Below are 17,939 nucleotides of genomic sequence, written 5' to 3' on the forward strand. Positions count from 1 at the left end.
CTCAGGCATCGCTGTCCTCTCACTGGGAATCCAGAGGAAGGCTCTGGGCTGGCATCCCTCAGCCCCAGAGGGCTCGGGATGGGAGCTGCTGCAGGCAGATGGATGGATGGGGATGGGGAACAGGGGGAGCGAGTGGGATTGGAAGTGGCTTGGAGCCATTTCATTCCCCTTCACCCAGACCATGCTGTCCCATGTTGTGTATGGGCATCTAGGAGTTCCCTTCCATTCTCCCATAGTTACTTTCTTAACCAGGCTTTTTTGGATTAAAAAGCTATCTGCACAGGACAGGACATGTGTAAATAAGGGATTGTGTTTGTGTATATGTTCATATTTATATGTAAAAAGACGTGTACATAGGAAAGAAAAAAAAAGAGGCTCAAAGAATGTTTCCAAAGCTGTTCCTTACAAAGGCAGAGACAGGAAATGTGCATAAACGTGCTCCTTAATTTCAGCATAGGGGTTTTGCTCCGTTTTCAGTCACTTTGCATTTGCTCCCGCTGGGCTTTTGTAGGATGAGTTTGTACAATGAGACTGTGACCGTGGCTGGAGCTGCTCTGCAGCCGGGGCCACCCTTGGCCCCTGGGATGAGCTGTGGCTGTGTCACATCTCACTTGTGTTTTCTTGCACTGGGTCTTGTGTGTCTTTCACAAGCCAAGGTCCCAGAGCCACAGCACCAGAGGTGGATGTTTACCTGATGTGGGGCTCTTTCCTGCAGCCCCCCATCCCTCGGTGCAGGTAAACAGTGGGGAGAGGAGGGGCATGCAGCCACTCTCAGGCCATCGAGGAGGCAGCAGCAAATCGAGCTACCAACTGCTCCAGTTCTCCCCATAAGCATCTTTGCAAGCTCTCCAGTGCCCTTCAGAGCAACAAGACGGAGGCCAGGTAGACCGAGCGCATCCTGGGGCATCACTGGCACAGCACCACCGCTCCGCTTCCCCTCAGGACTGTGAGGAAGGAGCATGTCCGTGACCAGCCCAGGCCCACAGAGTTCCTGGAGAAGGGAAGCGGGAGGACATGGGCTGCCCGGTCCCACAGGCAAGCTATGGACCGACATCCACTGGGACCACAGCACGTGGTTCGGGCCTGTTCTTATTCAAGCTGTCGGAGGACCATGGCATCATTTCAAGTCCCCTGCTCCAGTGCTATCTGTAGCCTTCAGTGTATCCCCGAGTGCCTTACACAGCTTGTGAACACAACTCCTGACCTGAAGGGGAAATGCACCGGGGGCCCGGTGCCGGCTCCCACCACATCCCCAGTGCTGCTGCTGTGGGGACCGGTTCAGTTTAGCCTCAGGAAACCGCGTTGTAAGTGTTGAACCCTGCACCCCCATCGTTCTTTAGAGACAGGAACCGTCCTAAACTTATGCAAATCGTAAACCAGAGAAAACATTTTCCTCCCCCCCCAGCCAGGTCAGCTGCCGGGCTCCTGCTCCCCAACAAGACCCAACAACCGTGTTAACATCCACTGACGGTTGGACCGATGATCTTAAAGGTCTTTTCCAACCCGGTTGATTCTGTATCCCAAGTACGTGGTGTCTGCTCAGTGCTGAGGCAGGAGCTGATGGGGCTGGAGCGATCGATTACAGAATTTTACACATATTTTTGTATCGTGATTCATATGATATATATCGAGAGACTTTCTATTCATTTGTAAAATACATAAACTATTGTAAACTTTTAATAAAAAGAGCTGTTTTAAACCTTCAGGCTGGATGAATTGTTTCTTTGGTTGCCAGAAGGAGCCCTTTGGTTGGTTACAGTCACTTTGCCGATGGCTTTTTATAACACTGCCAGTTTTTACCCATTTCTTAGGGCTTGCCTTAAAGACCGAGACAAGAATAAACGCGTCCTTGCAGAGCGACGGGACCGCCTCCCGCCAAGCCCGGTGCTCGCTCATCCCACTTCCTCAGCGCTGGACCGCGGGTGGGTTGAACCCATCCGGAGCTGACCCGGGGGCCGAAGGGGCCGGGCGGGCTGCGGCGGTGCCTCCGCGGACCCCCGCTGACTGCGGGGACCTCTCCCGGGGACCCCACCAGAGGCTCCCCCCCCCCCCCCGCCCCGCACCCGGGAATTCCGCCTCCCTTTCCCGGGACACCCCTCCCGGAGACCCCTTCCCGGGGACCTCCCTCCTTCCTCGGGGATCCCTGCTTGCCCCTGGGGGCTCTCCCGGGGATCCCCCCTCGGGGTTTCCCCCCTACACGAGGACCCCCCCCTCGTTCGCGCTGTCTCTGCCACCACGCGTGGATGGTCACGGCCGGGCGGGGCGGGGGCCGGCGCTCGATCCCGGGCAGCTTTAAACGCTCTTTGCTCCCTCCCCAGGCTGCAGCAGCGGCACCGGCTCCATCCCCGTTACCGCTCCCGTTCCCGGGGCCGCCGCAGCCATGCCGGGCCGGGAGGCAGCGCTCCCCGCCTGCTTCGCGGGGCTGGGCAGGGGCAGCCCGCGGCCGCGGCAGAAGCGCGGGGGGATGTTCTGCAGCGTGGAGGACGCCTTCGACAACAAGACGCTGGACTTCGCCTCGCTCGGCGCCTCCGGACCCGGGACACCCTCGGCCAGGACCCGCCGCGACCCCGACCCCTGCCCCGGCCCCGCCGCGCCGGCCCCGGCGGAGCTGCCCGCCCGCTGCCCGCAGGTAAGGGAGGGACGCGCCGGTGCCGGAGCCCCGCGGGGAGCAGCCGCCTTCGCCCCTTCTCCGCTCGCCGGGGCCGCAGCCGCCCTGCCCGAGACCCCGCCGCAGGGTGAGCAGCGGCCGCGTCCCGTCCAACCTCAGCCCGCGTGAGCCCCGCGCCCGGTGAACGGACCGGGCCGGGGAGCGGTTTCCTGCAGGGCAGGGTCCGGGCCCCCCCCTCCCTTCGCCGTCGGGGAGCGCAACGTCCACCGGCCCCCGCGGGACCGGCTCCGCTCCGCCCCGCGCCCTGCCCCGACGGCGGCTTTGTCTGAGCGCCGGGAGCGCGGCCCCGGGACGGCGGCGGGGGGCGCGCACGCACGCGGGGCCGTGCACACACGCGAGCACAAGCAGCCGCGCACCGGGAGGATGTCGCACCAGGGCAAGAAGAGCGCTCCCCGCGGCACGGTGAGGGGCTCCCTGGCGCGGGGGGGGGGCTGACAGGGTGCGGGATCCCGGGGGCTGCGCGTCCCGGTGCCGCTCCGGTGGGTCCTGGGGCCCGAGTGGCTCCCGGCCGGGGGTTATGGAGCAGAGCGGACCTCCCAGCCCGTGGGGCCCGACACGCGGGGGGCTCTGCTGGGGTCGGGAGTCCCGAGGGCTCGGCCGCAGCCGGGGCAGCCCCGAGGGCTCCGTCGCTCCCTTCACCGGCCGCGGCCCGGTCGGAGCTCGGCGGCTCCGGCGCTTTGTCCGCCGCCGGCGGGGCCGCCCCGCGGGGACAAAGGCAGGCGCGACCCTCACCGTGGCTGCGGGGCTGCCCCGCCGCTTCCCTGCGCCCCGTTCGGGAGCTGGGGTGGGAAGCGTGTTTCGGAGAGGCTCTTCCGCGGAGCGGGCTGGGGGATCACAGGCGGCATCCCCCTGCCTCGTCCCTTGCCTTGCTCCCTGCCCGGCGGCCGGTCGGCTCCGAGCCCGGTCCGTACGGGCACCGCGCCCGCCCTGGCGCCGGTTCCGCTCAGCCGGAGCCGGGGAGGGTCTCTGGACAGCCCTGCCCGTGTTTATTCGTTATTTCATCCTCCCGTTGCGGGGCTCGGGGCTGAGTTCCCTGAAAACATCCCGGCGGCCGCCACGAGCGCGTTGATGGGTGACTGCGTTAGGCAGTGAGGGGGGATGGAGGTGAGAATGAGGGTGAGGATGAGGATGGTGAAGGGGTGAGGGCGAGGATGGGGATGAGAAGAGTGTGAAGATGAGGGGAGGCCGATGGGCCCCTCAAGGGGAGGGGCCTGCGGGCTCTCCCGCGGGGCAGCCAACACTGAGGCTTCTGTGATTGATTTTACAGGACAAGGGGAAACAATAAAGGTGCAATAAGGATGCCACGTGCTGCATCCCTCCTGTCTCCGTGCTGGGGCCCTGCTCTTTGTGTTGCTTGTTGTAGCCTGGGCAATAGTTTTTCAGCAGCACCGGTGAGCAGGAGATGAATCCTCATCCGTCCGGCTGCAGTGCCACATCTGCATCACCGCCCGTGCTTGCTGGTTAAAGGTTCTGCAGATCTGACAACTGTACCAGGGGCTTGCTTTGAAGCAGGGAAGTCCTGGAGGCGCTTTCTGCCTCCGAGGAGGCTGTGAAAACTGATGGGTGCAAATAAACTACCAGGTTAATAAGATGCACTTGAAAGTCTGTAACTGGAGCAGGCTGAGGAGGTGCGTGCCTGGCTGAGCTGAACCTCCAGCTTGCGTGATTGAAGGGCTAAATACTAAGTCTGAGGGTTAATGAAAGCTCAGAATGAGTAAAGCGGCATCCAAATAAAGCGATCTAAAACCTGTGGGTTTCTTCCCTTTAGAGTGACCAACTTCTGATCAAAGGAGGAAAAATTGTCAACGATGATCAGTCATTTTATGCCGACATCTATGTGGAAGATGGCTTAATAAAGTAAGTTAAAAATTCATATTGGGTAATGTAATTTTTAAGTGTGGTGCAGTGCCAGAGTATCTGAGGGAGGTTCTTTTCTGTCCTTTTCCTCTTGGAAATACGTTCCCTTTTTGAAACACAAGGACAGCTTCCAATAGACGGGGCTTGGAGCAAGCTGCTCCAGTGGAAGGGGTCCCTGCCCATGGCAGGGGTTGGAGCTGGAGGAGCTTTAGGGTCCCTTCCAACCCACACCATTCCGTGATTCAATGAATCAATGGCATGTGCCCACCGGCAGTGCGCGGAAGTTGGTCTTGAACCTTCATTTGAAAGTTGTTGCAAGCTAACAGGAGATTTTAATGCTGTTTTCAGACAGATTGGGGAAAACCTGATGGTTCCTGGTGATGTGAAGACCATCGATGCCTATGGCCAGCTGGTGCTGCCAGGGGGGATCGACGTGCACACCCGGCTGCAGACACCCATCATGGGGCTCACGCCTGCCGATGACTTCTACCAAGGGACACGAGCAGCCCTGGCAGGAGGCACCACCATGATCAGTAAGATGCAGCAGCATCCGAGCCAAGTAGAATGCGGTTTGGTGAAATATGTTGGGCCTTTATCCCTGGGGAGAGTATTTACCCTCATAGAAATGTTCATTTTTGCTGTAGAAATCAAAGCGCTGCAGAGCCAATTAAAATGCCTTGAGTACCTTTCAGCACCTCCTTCCGTTGCTACATGCATACATTAATCACAGACTCACAGGCTGGCTTAGGTTGGAAGGGATATTAAAAAGCATCCAGGTCCAGCTCTGTGCCATATACAGCTGCTCCTGCTTCAGCTCATAAGAGAATAAGATGGAAGAAAACCTTAAAGGCCCTTTAATACATTTTTAATAGCTTTAGAACTGCGTTTTTGTAAGTTTTTCATCTCTGTGAGCATGGGTTCCGTGTTTATGTTTATGTAAAATACTTCTGATTTTTGTTTTACTCTTGTTCTGGTCCCAAGGCCCACTCTAGTATGTAACTGTCTCAGCAAATCCTGATATAGTTCCATGCCCATCTCATGGCCAGTACTGCAGGGAGTAGGAACCAAGACAAGAGAAGGGCAGTAACTGATGGGCTGTGGGTGACTGCACATGGGAGCTGCTCATGTGCATTGGTGTGTGAGGACATGCTGTGGTCACTGGCTGCTCTCAGGCGCTGTGCTGGGTGGGCTCTGTGAGGAACAGGCACAATAATGCCCCTAACTTGGTGGGGGTTCGTTCCACTTGTTTCACTTGTCTGGGAAATGGATTATCCTTCATCGTCAGCCAGTGCATCAGTGCAAAACGCCTCCTTTCCACACACCCTGCACGAGGGCACCGGTGCTGCCGGTGTCCCCGCCTGTGTCCCTGTCCCCACTAACGCTGTGCAGTGTCTCCCCAGTTGACCACGTCTGCCCGGACGCCGGGACCAGCCTCGTGGCTGCCTACGAGCGGTGGCGCGGGAGCGCGGGGAGCCAGGCCTGCTGCGACTACTCCCTGCACGTGGACATCCCGCGCTGGCACGAGAGCCTGCGCGAGGAGCTGGAGGCGCTCGTGAAGGACAAGGGTGAGTGAGGGTCACAGAGCCCCAGCCTGGGTTGGGATGAAGGGACCTGAAAGCTCCTCCAGCTCCAACCCCTGCCACGGGCAGGGACCCCTTCCACTGGAGCAGCTTGCTCCAAGCCCCATGTATTTGAATAGAAATGTCCAAGACAGGGCTTGTAGAACAAACCTAAGCTGTAGGCTTTCCACAGAGATTTCCTTTGGAATTCCTGCACATCCCAGTGTCTCTGCTGGACATGCCTTACTGGAAGGCAGGCCGTGGGGCAGGAATTCCTGCATTTCATTGATACTTCCTTGGACTTGCATTTGCTTTCAGCTATGCCAGTGCAGAGCTAGATGACTTCAGTATAATTTACAGTCTTGCAAGCAAGGCTTCATTGGTCTGTTAACATCACAGAGATCCACAGTGAATTTCCTATTAAAAGGAGTGGCTGAAGTCATGGAGCTGTTCTAGGAATATGCCGGGTATTTTTCATGTATACATTCACATGAAATACAGCTTATTTGTAATCTGACTGTCATTTGGGATTAGTTGTTGCTTCTCTCCATCTAAAATACAATAGCAACTCTGCAGCTTTGGCTCAGTGCTTCCTGGATCATCCTTTATGTTAGGAATGATAGAATCAGGATTGCCAGGCTGTATGCAAAGCACTGCCCAGCTGTTTCTGTAGCTAAATAGAAAGGCACTAAATGTCAGTGCTAATGTTAGAGGCTCATGCTGCAATTTACCTTTAGCACTAATGCACTGATTCAAAGACAGTTACTGGAAAGAGGTTGAGGGTAAACCACAAATCGAAGCCACCGCATTGTGCTCGGGAGCGATGCGTTTGGTTCTGTGCATTCAGAGCGGCTCGGGGAAGGCACCTAGGACCAGAAATGGGCTGGGGGCTTCTGGCTGTTGGTTCAGGTGCATCCAGAGGTTGGGGTGTGTTGACTGTTGTGGCCTCCAGGCTTTGGGGGTCAGTTCTTGAGGGCACATTTCCCATTCCAGCCCTTAGCTGTGCTTTGCTTTGGGTCTGACCTGAGCCAGCACGAGTCCCAGGTTTGAACTTGGCCAGTATCGGGTTGCTGGGTTCTCAGCTGGGCCAATAAATACAATAGCAATACAATAAATGTCCTTTTCTTCTCTGCAGGTGTGAACTCCTTCCTGGTGTTTATGGCCTACAAAGACAAGCTTCAGTGCACCGATGCCCAGGTAACGCAGCCAGCACGTGGTGAACGTCACCCCTCACACCCAGAGCATAAGCAGTGGTTCGGCTGACGCTGGGTAACCCCTGTCTCTTGGCAGATGTACGAAATATTCTGCATTATCCGGGACCTGGGGGCCATTGCCCAAGTGCACGCTGAAAACGGAGACATCATCGATGAGGTACAGGCATCAGATTGCTTTATGTGAAAGGAGTATTTGATCTAAGAGCATTTGATCTAAGGCAGTGTGCTGATGTGAGCAGATGGGCTGTGGTGCCTGGGGGAAGTGGAGCAGTGCTGCCTTGCTTTCAGCCTTCAGTTGGTGCTGTAAATTCCGTAGGGATCACTCCAGGTGAGGGGAGCATCAGCCTGCTGTGACCCTGCGATGTCACCCGTGGTGGCAGGATCAGGGCTCCTGCTAAAACCAGCAGCATCTTCCCTGCTCCTCACACCTGCTTGGGTTTAATCACAGAAATCCCTACAAGGGCTGTTCAGTGGTTCCAAGAAATGTGTCTGGGGGCTTCTTAAAGGATGACTGACTGCGCGAGTGATGCTCAGCACAGTATCTGTCTTGGTTAGAAGACCCGAGGACTTGAGAGAATGAGGAGATTTGGACCTTTTGCAGTAATGTGCATTGCACATGGCAATACTTATCTCCACAAATGGCACTCAGGAACCTCCTTGGTGCTGGGGCTTTGTCCGTATTCATTCTTTTTCCTTTTCACCTTTAGAAAAGAAAATTGAATGACACAAGGAAGAATTAGACCTTTTTGCTTATGGTCATGCAAACGTTCACTCTGGTGTGGGAGGAGAGCTTAAAATGGAAGCAGAATCCCAGTCCTTCAAATGGGCTTATTTGAACAAACAGGATAGAGGCTAATTCCCACCTCCCTGGGATTTTATCTGAGAAACCTTCTTTTCAGCTGGCTATGAAACGTGATCCCGATGTGATCCCAAGCAGTTCAGTGTCTCCAGAAGTTTTTCTTTAAGTTGCCAGTGTGATAATGCTTGAGCCCTGGGGACAAGCTCGGAGGATATTCCATGGTTCTATGGTATGATACCTGCAACAGGAATACAGAGAACTAAACATCCTCTGAGAGCAGGGTCCTTGAAAGCCTCCAAGATCTAGTCCATAGTGCTGAGTAACATCCTTGCATCTAGTGCTAGCTGAGCGGGAGCACTGCATGACACAGAACATGACAGAAAGGAATAAGGATGAGATGTGTTGGACATCTGCTTTCAGACACCATGGGGATGACATGGGTGCAACTTGGAGTTCATTGCAGGGTCTGTCACTGGGAGGGCAATGTGTGTGGCCATGGCTGCGTGACGAACCGGCGATGCTCTGGATGGGTGGCACTTGCTGTGCCTCGCTGATGGTCTCGTGTACCTGGCACCCATCCCTGCTTCCTCCCTGGGCTCCTCCAAGCAGCCTCAGGCAGCCTCAGGTCCGAGGAAACATCCATTCCTTCCTTGTAGCCACGCATCGCACCGGGCACGGCCTCGGAGTAAGCAGCACGGGCTTTACAGTGCTCTTCCTCCAGAGCTGTAGCTGGGTTTGTGGGGCGGGGAAGGTGCTGTTGGGACACAGCAGTTCCCAGCACAGAAATGCCCCCGCAGCACAAGGTGGTCCCATAGGAAGCAGCTGCAGCGGTTTGTGGAGTGCCGCAGGCACAAATGGTACCAGCTCCTCTGGTCGTGATCCCCATCACCCTTCAGGTGCTCCCCAGCAAGGTGTTCTCTGCCCCGCTCTGCTTCGGCCGGGCTGTGCCTGTCACTGACTGCTCTCCCATTCACCTTCCTCCACCAGGAGCAGAAGAGGCTGCTGGAACTTGGGATCACCGGGCCGGAAGGGCACGTCCTCAGCCGCCCCGAGGAGGTAACGTCCCAGCCTTGCAGCAGCTCTGCCCCAGGGCTGGGCTGTACCAGAGCTGCCCCAAGCCCTTCCCTGGGCTCTGTGTCCGCAGGTGGAAGCGGAGGCAGTGTACCGGGCCATTACCATCGCGAAACAGGCCAACTGCCCCTTGTACGTCACCAAAGTGATGAGCAAAGGGGCAGCGGATGTCTTGGCTCAAGCGAAGAGGAAAGGTAAAGCACTCCTTCGTCTGAGGGGGCTGGAACTGAATGGTCTTTGAGCTCCCTTCCAACCCAAGCAGTCTGATTCTATCTGCGCACTGATTGGGCCTCTTGAACTACGTCCAGGAATATCGTTCTGGCTGTAAGGTTCGAGGACTCGTTATCACCCAAGTTTTCTCACATTTTAAGGGTGCTAAAACTTGGTGTTGGTTTTCCTTTAGAGTGTGCCAGAGCTAATTGCTCGGGACTGGAAGGATGTGAGGAGAGGTGCTGGAAGCGTTGACACCCGGATCTCAATAGGCACAGCTGAAAAAGGGAAATAATTCACTTACATTCATTTGTCATGAACTGGATGAAAAATGCATCTGGAGCAAGCTCCGAATTCAAGCTGGGGGTGGAGTGGGAAGAGCGGGAAGCAGTCCTGCAGGGAGCAAGGAGGAAGGCAGTGCCTAGGGACGGGAGGGGGAGCACAGCCATCCCTACCCACAGGGATGCTGCTTTGATTTAAAGGAGGCTCGGTGCTTTGTAGGCATGAATGTATGCTTGGTCTAAGGAGCAAACATTCGGATTCAAAACGTGTTTTGACAGCGTGTCCCAGTTAGCTGAGATAATCTAGAGGATTGAGGTGAATTTAAAAAGCTGCAGTGCTGGGAACACTGAAGATCAGTGAAATGTCTTGTGTTGTTAACCCAGGATTTGTCTGCTGCGTGCAAAGAGGCTGCAGGCCGCGATGTGCCATCCCTGGGGCCATTCAGGGTCGGACTGGATGGGGTTCTGGGCAACCTGCTCTAGTGGGAGGTGTCTGTGCCCATGGCAGGGAGTCAGAACGGAATGAGCTTTAAGGTCCCTTCAACACAAGTCTGGGATTCTATGGCACACAGCGTGTGTGCATCATGAACTCCTGCTCCACAGGCACGGTTGTGTATGGAGAGCCCCTCACCGCCAGCCTGGGCGCCGACGGCTCGCACTACTGGAGCAAAAACTGGGCCAAAGCCGCAGCCTTTGTCACGTCTCCCCCCATCAGCCCTGACCCCACCACAGCGGAGCATCTCTCCTCGCTCCTGTCCTGGTGAGTTCTGTGTCGGTGAGGATGCCCGAGGACATATGCAGGGTTCAAGGCCAGGCTGGACGCAGCTTGGAGAAGCCTGGTCTAGTGGGAGGTGTCCCCGCCTGTGGCAGGGGGTTGGAATGGATGCTGGCAGGGGTTTGGGGCACCTCCTCTGACCTCCTCCACTGTGCTTTGCCTAGCGGGGACCTGCAGGTTGCCGGCAGCGCTCACTGCACCTTCACCACCGCGCAGAAGGCTGTGGGGAAGGACAACTTCACCCTCATCCCCGAGGGCACCAACGGCGTCGAGGAGCGGATGTCCATCATCTGGGAGAAGTGCGTGGTAGGTACTTCTGGTACCAAGGCTGGTTCCTGGAAGGCTGTGGATGGAGGTGCACGTGAGCCGTGCCGTGCCAGGTGATGCTGTGTCCTCATTAAATCAAAGCAGCCAGGAGGTGTGACACTGTCTAGACTGGCACTGCAGAGGAGCGCGCTAATGAGGGAAGATGTGACACTCGAACGCCTTCACAGTGTCTTCAAAGGCTTCGGTGCGGGATCACCCCCCCGCTCTCACTCGCAGCCACAAGGGAAGGTCTCTCCAGCACATTCTCCGAAGGGCGAGATGCAATGTTCCTCTGCCCGGTGCTTGCAGGAGGCCTGGGGAGGAGGACGGGGATGCGGTGTCTCTCCCTTGGTGGCCATGGCCCCACTGGTGGGGGCAGGCTGTGGTGGCACCTCTGTGTCTGCTGGGCAATGGAGCAGATCTGTGGTACGTCAGTGTCTGGCTGCTGGGATCAGGTCCTGTGTCCCTGCACACTGGTGCACCCTGCCCAACCGAGAAGCATCACCAGGAGGCTCTGGCTGTATGCGTGCAGGAATTCCAGGAGCTTCGAAACCAGTCCACCCCAAAGCCTCCCTCTTGGGTAGGCTTTGCTCAAAGACAAATAGAATTTATCTTAGGATAATAAATAAAGAGGATAAATAGCACTGTTCAGGTTCACTTTCAGTCTTTCTTCACTGAAATATCCTTAACCATCTCTAGTGGATGTGAGAGCCCTGTATAGGGAGCTGGAGCCTACCAGGAAGGTCTTGTTTTTCAGAGTCCATGGAAAATAAACCCCATCTATGGAATGATTTAGCCCCCAGGGACAAGGCTCAGCCCTTTCGCGTGTGATTGCAGCCCTGTCGCAGTGAGGATCCTCGCACCTCATGGGCATGCGGTTGGATCCTGCGATCTCATCTCCTGGAGCCTCCTTCCTCATGGTGGGAGGGCACAGGTCCAGGCACAGTGACGGTTCCTCCCTTCTCCTCCGCAGGTCTCGGGGAAGATGGACGAGAACGGTTTTGTAGCGGTGACCAGTACCAATGCTGCCAAGATCTTCAACTGCTACCCCAGGAAGGGGCGCATCGCCCTGGGCGCTGACGCGGACTTGGTGCTGTGGAACCCCAAGGCCACGAGGATCATCTCGGCAAAAACCCACAATCTGGTGACACGTTTTAAACACCACTTCCCGAGCTGGTTTCAGAGGCAGAATTGCGCAGCACAGCAATGTATTGCTTCGGGTCAGGGACCAGAGAATCACAGAACGGTTTGGGTTGGAAGGTTCCGACTATAAAGGGTTTACCCTGTACAGTACCCAAAGGGTATTTCAATTTGCTTGTATTTGTAAAAGTAAATGCAAGGCTCTTCACACCTTACACAGCTCCTCACTTGCTGAATGGTCTGATCTTCCTGACTGCTTCCCTGTGAGGGTGCTGAGGCGCTGGCACAGGGTGCCCAGAGAAGCTGTGGCTGCCCCATCCCTGGCAGTGCTCAAGGCCAGGTTGGACACAGGGGCTTGGAGCAAGCTGCTCCAGTGGAAGGGGTCCCTGCCCGTGGCAGGGGTTGGAGCTGGAGGAGCTTTAAGGTCCCTTCCAACACAAACCAGGCTGGGGCTCTGTGATCGTTTGAAGTATGAAGGGTTAGTTAGGTACAAGTGATTGTGCGTAAGGAGCAATGTACAAAAATTGGGGGTACAGCTGGTCAGACTGACACCTTCTCTTCTTAAATCCTAACCCCATGGAATATCTTGGTTTGCTTTTTTCCAGAACGTGGAGTACAACATATTTGAAGGCACAGAGTGCCATGGGGCTCCTACCGTGGTCATAAGTCAGGGCAGAGTTGTTCTTGAAGATGGAAACCTGTGCGTCACCCAGGGCTCGGGTCGCTTCATTCCCAGAAAGACATTCCCTGATTTTGTTTATAAAAGGATAAAGGCGAGGAACAGGGTAAGGAGAATTTTACTTGCCATGATCCCGTGCTTTCATTGCAGTCTCTGCATTACCGAATTGCAGTCGCTGTTGTGGCGGGTCTGCCGATGGAATAGGCAGCAGAAACAAGAGTGTTACTAACGGTCTCCTTTCTAGGCCTTGGAAGTCTGTGATGTGTCCTGTAACTGCCTTGGTGTGCGGCTTGGCACGTTAATCAGTGACCCCGATGTGAATATGATCGCTGGTATTGCCAGTATTGCCCTGGCTGGGGCACGTGCCTGTGGAAGGCAGGAGCCCCAAGGGGCCCCTTGGAAACCCTTTCCCCAGGGGGACAGGACCCCTGCCAGCATCCTCCTATTGGCTTTGATGGTGGGAGCACTGCTGGGTGCCTCATCCTGCCTGGGCTTCCCAAAGCCCCTCCGTAAAGGGTTAAGCACAGAGGGAAGGACAAGAGGTCGTTATCCATGAGTGAGGGCTGGCTCTCGTTCAACACAAGCCTTACCCTCCGCTACTCCCCTCGCAGCTGGCTGAGATCCACGGCGTCCCGCGCGGGCTCTATGATGGGCCGGTCCATGAGGTCCTCACCAGCACCAGAGCCGTGGCCCCCACGTCAGCAGCCAGGATTGCACCGTGTGCGGGCAAAGCCCCAGCCCCTGCCGTGCGCAACCTGCACCAGTCGGGGTTCAGCCTCTCAGGTAGGGCGGGCACCGCCGGAGCCAGGGCTGGTTGGTGTGGGGTCACTCATCCGGGCTTCTGAGCACAGCAGGGCAGGGCTGAGGAGTGGAAACTGCAGCTCTGCTCGGTAAAAGCAGTTCTTGCTGCTGCAGCAGCCCCGAGGCTAGATGCAGCACAGGAACCTTTCTTGTGCATGGGTAGTGCACTGATGAATGTCTGTCATGAAGCCTGGTGAGGGGCTGTGAGATGGGCGTGAGTACAGGGGCCATGGAGGGTGGAGGCTGCAATGATGGAGAGCAGGAGGATGAGATGAAGGTGAGGGTCTCATCAGTGTCCTGCCTGGGTCAATGGAGATGCTGCTGTGGCTATTGCAGGTGTCAGGACCTCAGCCCTGTCTGCATCCCCTGAGTCAGGGGTTGGAAGTGGTTGGGGTTGTAGAGATTAGCCAAAAAAACTCTGTTTACAGAAACCAGAATTTAATTCCTTTGGACTTTCTGCGTGAGCAGGCGGCAATTCATAGAACCATGGAATGGTTCGGGAAGGGACCTTACAGCTCCTCCAGCTCCAACCCCTGCCACGGGCAGGGACCCCTTCCACTGGAGCAGCTTGCTCCAAGCGCCTGTGTCCAACCTGGCCTTGAGCACTGCCAGGGATGGGGCAGCCACAGCTTCTCTGGGCACCCTGTGCCAGCACCTCAGCACCCTCACAGGGAAGAGCTTCTGCCTAATACTGAGTTTCATTCAGCTCAGCATCCTGCAGCAATCTGCCCGGCACCCTTACGGACCTTGGCAACCAGTGCTTTGCCACAAAATGGCTCTATTAATGTTTTCTTAGCTGGTTGAAATCAGATGGATCACATACTGTTTAATAAATGTACCAGGTCCCCCATTTGTTATACAGAATCTGTTTATACAGGAAAGCATTTACAATGCTTTCCAGAGAGAAGCAATGAAAGATGTTCAGGCAAATAATGACGTTCCAAACTGTACTATGATAATGCAGCATCCAAAGTGACGTACGGTGGAGATGGGTATTTCCACCAGGGAATCCTGTTACGGTTGTGCCTTCAAAGCAGAGCCCGCCTGCCCACGCTCTCCTGTCCCGCAGGGTCGCAGGCAGACGACCACATCGCGCGCCGCACGGCTCAGAAGATCATGGCCCCGCCGGGCGGACGCTCCAACATCACCTCCCTGTCCTGACGGGGCTGGGGCCGCGCTCTGCCCCCGTGCCACCGCGCCGGCCGCTGCCGGGGTGTCCCCGTGTCCCGCCGGGCAGGGGACGGTGGGTCCCTGGAGCTGGGGCGACAAGTGAGCATCCGCCAGCTGCCCCAGCCCTCCCTGTAGGTAGAACCTAACATAGAGTAACCCCCAGAGGTAGCGCTCCCATCCCGAGCCCTCCCGCCTGTCTCTTCACTAGCTCCTCGGAAAGCCTTTCCCTGTGCATGCAGGCACCTACGTGTGCACTTGGCAGCGGGATCAGTGTCCTGCCTTGGGCCATCCCAGCCTGCTTTGGGTTGGAAGGGACCTTAAAGCTCCTCCAGCTCCAACCCCTGCCACGGGCAGGAACCCCTTCCACTGGAGCAGCTTGCTCCAAGCCCCTGTGTCCAGCCTGGCCTTGAGGGATGCAGTGAAGGTGCATTCTGGCTGGAGCAGGCTCCTCTTCTAGTAGCAGCAACTGCCCTTTGTAGTCAAAGGACTTTTAACCGATAAGCACTTCCGACTCTGTGGATTTAATACGTACATGGAGTGCCCACGTCCAGCATGGCTGTGTGTGGTGGCCCCGTGTCCATCTGTGCCTGCGTTGTCACAGTCTTGGCATGGTGGGCGCGTGGGGGCCGGGTCCTGCACCGTGGCCGATGTGCTGCTGAGCTGCAGCCGTGCTGCTAGGCTCATTTTTTAAAGACTATTTATATTGTTTTTCAAGCACCAAGTCCTAGCGCCAGTAACCAGCTCAGCTGAAGGCCAGCTACACAGGACAGACTCTTTTATAAAGGTTATTATAGCCTGTTGGGTGTATTTAAAGCATATACAGTTAGGGTGAACCTCTCCACACAGCTATGCATGTACCTCTGACGAACGGCTCGCCTTTCGTTCTGCTCCTTGCCTTGAATAAAATTTGTTGGAAACCATGAGATGGTGGAAGTGGTTGATGCAGCTGAGCTGAGTTTTGTGTTTCCTTCCTTTGGGTTTTTACACAGGGGGGGTTGTGAAATCAAAACCCGTGGGTTCATGGCTCGTAGGGTACTGTACTCCCCCTTGCCAATGGAAAGAGGTTTGTCACTAGCTATGTGGGAATACCGCAGAATCCCAGCCTTTCGCTGAGACCCAGCACGCTTGCAGGGGCTGCTCCATCGGATTTGGTGTCACACAACAGCCTTTGGATTGCCAATAAAGCTGAAATGCCACTAGGGTGGATGCTTTTCCCCACCAGGTTGATGCCAGCACTGTTGCCTGCAGGATGTGGATGCAGTAAGAGATGCTGTAAGGTGCCTGTGGGATGCAGGTTTCCCTCCGGCAGTGTTGTGCTTTGGTTTCCAGCTCGCTCTGAAAGCAGGGAACAAGAAAGGGAACAAAGGAGTTGTGGAAACCTGAGCAAGCGTCTGCTCCGAAGGTGGCAGCTGAAATGGCACCGTTTGGCAGCTCTGGGTACACTAACCCGCAAGGTAAATACAGATCAATGCACCTGAGCTCACGCAGTTAAACCAGGAGGGGCTATTATTTTGGTGGTTTCTTTGATTACCTGGTCTGACCTGCATCTCATTGTTTAATGCAATGACCTGCAGTGATTTCTGCATCGGATGTCGGAATGCAATTGTTCACGTGGTTTATATTTCATTTTAAACAAGCAATTTAAGGTCATTTGTTGGTTTTCTGGGTTTTCCTGCAGTGGCACCATTGAACACTTGCTTATTTTCTTTCTAAATAGAGTTTTTAAAGTGGAAACTACACAGGGGAAGATTAAAGTTACAGTTTGCTGGCAGTGACCTCTCCCAACCTCCCAGACACCCACTGGGTGTCAGGGCTACCCCAGCAACCCCAGCTTGGGAGCGCTTAGCAAGGCAATTGCATGAGCTTTGTCCTGGAAATATCCCTTTTCCAACAGTCAGGCTCCTCAGTAGGAGGTACCCGGGGCGGCTGGGTAACTTCAACCCTTGTAATTTAAGGGCTGGAGGGGTTGTCCTCACCCTGTTACCTCCTGCGCAAGGGGTGAGTGCCGCTGCTCGCTGTGTGCCCCACGTGCCCTTGGGGACACCGAGAGGGGTCACACCAGAGGCACCGGAATCCACTGGGCACGGCCAGGGCACAGGGCTGCCAACCGCCAACAAAGGGCTCTGCAGAGAGAGACAAGTGAAGGCTCAGGTATGGGCTTGTCTCATTCCTCCATCACTTCTTTTGAAGTCAGGAAGAGCCTTTGCAGATGTAGAGCATCACTGAGCTGCTTTGCACCCCCCAGGTAAAGCAAGCCAGCACATTGCACCAACAGCCACAATAAATAATTCTGAGTATTGACAAGGGATGAAAGAGGAAAACCAGAGACCTCCCCAAGCTCCCCAGGGCCGTTTTTATCTCATTTAAGATGCAAACCTCAGGGCTGGGCAGTGAAGTACTAAAAGGCAGTGAGCTGCAGCTGTGGTGTGCTCAGCAGGGTCAGGGTCTCTCACTGACACCAGAAAGTGGGACACTGTAAAATGCCTGGGTTCAGTGTTCCCCTTCTAATGCCTGTTTTGCAGTGTCCAAGGTGTCTCATAGCTCCACAGAACCACAGAACCCCAGCCTGGTTTGGGTGGGAAAGGACCTCAAAGCTCCTCCAGCTCCAACCCCTGCCCCGGGCAGGGACCCCTTCCACTGGAGCAGCTTGCTCCAAGCCCCTGTGTCCAACCTGGCCTTGGAGGTAATCAAAGCATTCACTTCTTGTAAGATTCAACGTTTTTCTTCTACAGATCAATGACCCAGAAGCGACAACAAGGACCTGGCAATGTCAAAAACACACATTTATTACTCCACAAACGCAATGGCTCCTTGCAGTATCTGCAGAAACACAAACCTGTCATAACTCAACTATTCTGTGACATGGTAAAACCCTCATGCAATAAAAGTACAGAAATGTATTAACATAAAATACAGAGATCTCCTTTACATAGATTTCCACTGAAATAATTAAAACTAACCCTACCAAGGCATCAGGATTTCAGCACTGTCCAATGTCAGGTTCATATTATTGGCCTTTTTGCTATGGTTTTATTACTCTGATTCTCTTTTTGGCAAGGCAGAGTAAGAAGGACTTGGCAACAGCAGAAATGTCAGGACCTGATCTGGCATTTGTTTTCTATGCAAATTCCCAGTGAAGTCTGCGGAATCCAATGGACACACTTAAAAATCTGCAACTTTGCAAAACTTCATAATACGACAGAGAGAAAGGAACAATCTTATGGCAAGGAATTGAAGGAGAATATAGGCGACGTCGACTTCTCACAGCGGATAATGGCACACCCTGTATAAATCTGTCATACAAAAAATACATGTATTTAAATACCTGTATACAGAGAATTATTGTGTTCTGGTTGTAGTGGAGGTGTAAACCAGAGCTGCTACCGATTCCTCCAAGCTCTGCGCGATG

The 17,939-nt window shown here is 55.1% G+C and overlaps 1 protein-coding gene across 4 annotated transcripts; it reads left to right on the forward strand.

Annotated features, from left to right (window-relative positions):
• Positions 1-1,914: 1,914 nt before the first annotated feature.
• DPYSL4 (dihydropyrimidinase like 4) lies at positions 1,915-15,453 on the forward strand. Of its 4 annotated transcripts, XM_065672498.1 has the most exons (15): positions 1,915-1,922; positions 2,319-2,629; positions 4,437-4,525; positions 4,874-5,058; positions 5,926-6,090; positions 7,220-7,281; positions 7,375-7,455; positions 9,085-9,153; positions 9,242-9,362; positions 10,263-10,419; positions 10,599-10,740; positions 11,714-11,884; positions 12,486-12,665; positions 13,171-13,342; positions 14,430-15,453. In XM_065672498.1, exons 2-15 carry the CDS (start codon positions 2,381-2,383, stop codon positions 14,519-14,521), a joined length of 1,935 nt encoding a protein of 644 aa, XP_065528570.1. In that variant the 5' UTR covers positions 1,915-1,922; positions 2,319-2,380; the 3' UTR covers positions 14,522-15,453. The 4 variants fall into 4 exon arrangements, with proteins under 4 accessions (XP_065528570.1, XP_065528571.1, XP_065528572.1 ...); XM_065672501.1 differs by lacking the exons at positions 1,915-1,922; positions 2,319-2,629 and adding an exon at positions 2,922-3,070; XM_065672499.1 differs by lacking the exons at positions 1,915-1,922; positions 11,714-11,884; positions 12,486-12,665; positions 13,171-13,342; positions 14,430-15,453 and adding an exon at positions 10,843-11,688 and having other exon boundaries at positions 2,064-2,629.
• The last annotated feature ends 2,486 nt before the right edge of the window (positions 15,454-17,939 follow it).

This window comes from Lathamus discolor, chromosome 3 (genome assembly GCF_037157495.1).
Source record: "Lathamus discolor isolate bLatDis1 chromosome 3, bLatDis1.hap1, whole genome shotgun sequence".
Taxonomy (NCBI): Eukaryota; Metazoa; Chordata; class Aves; order Psittaciformes; family Psittacidae; genus Lathamus; species Lathamus discolor.

What these genes read in the sequence shown, in the direction of transcription:
- DPYSL4 (XM_065672498.1), top strand. Translation starts at nt 2,381, where the DNA reads ATGCCGGGCCGGGAGGCAGCGCTCCCCGCCTGCTTCGCGGGGCTGGGC. An exon ending in GTGGAAGATGGCTTAATAAA is followed by an intron (nt 4,526 to 4,873) that starts GTAAGTTAAAAA and finishes TGCTGTTTTCAG; the next exon opens with ACAGATTGGGGAAAACCTGA. An exon ending in ACGGAGACATCATCGATGAG is followed by an intron (nt 7,456 to 9,084) that starts GTACAGGCATCA and finishes TTCCTCCACCAG; the next exon opens with GAGCAGAAGAGGCTGCTGGA.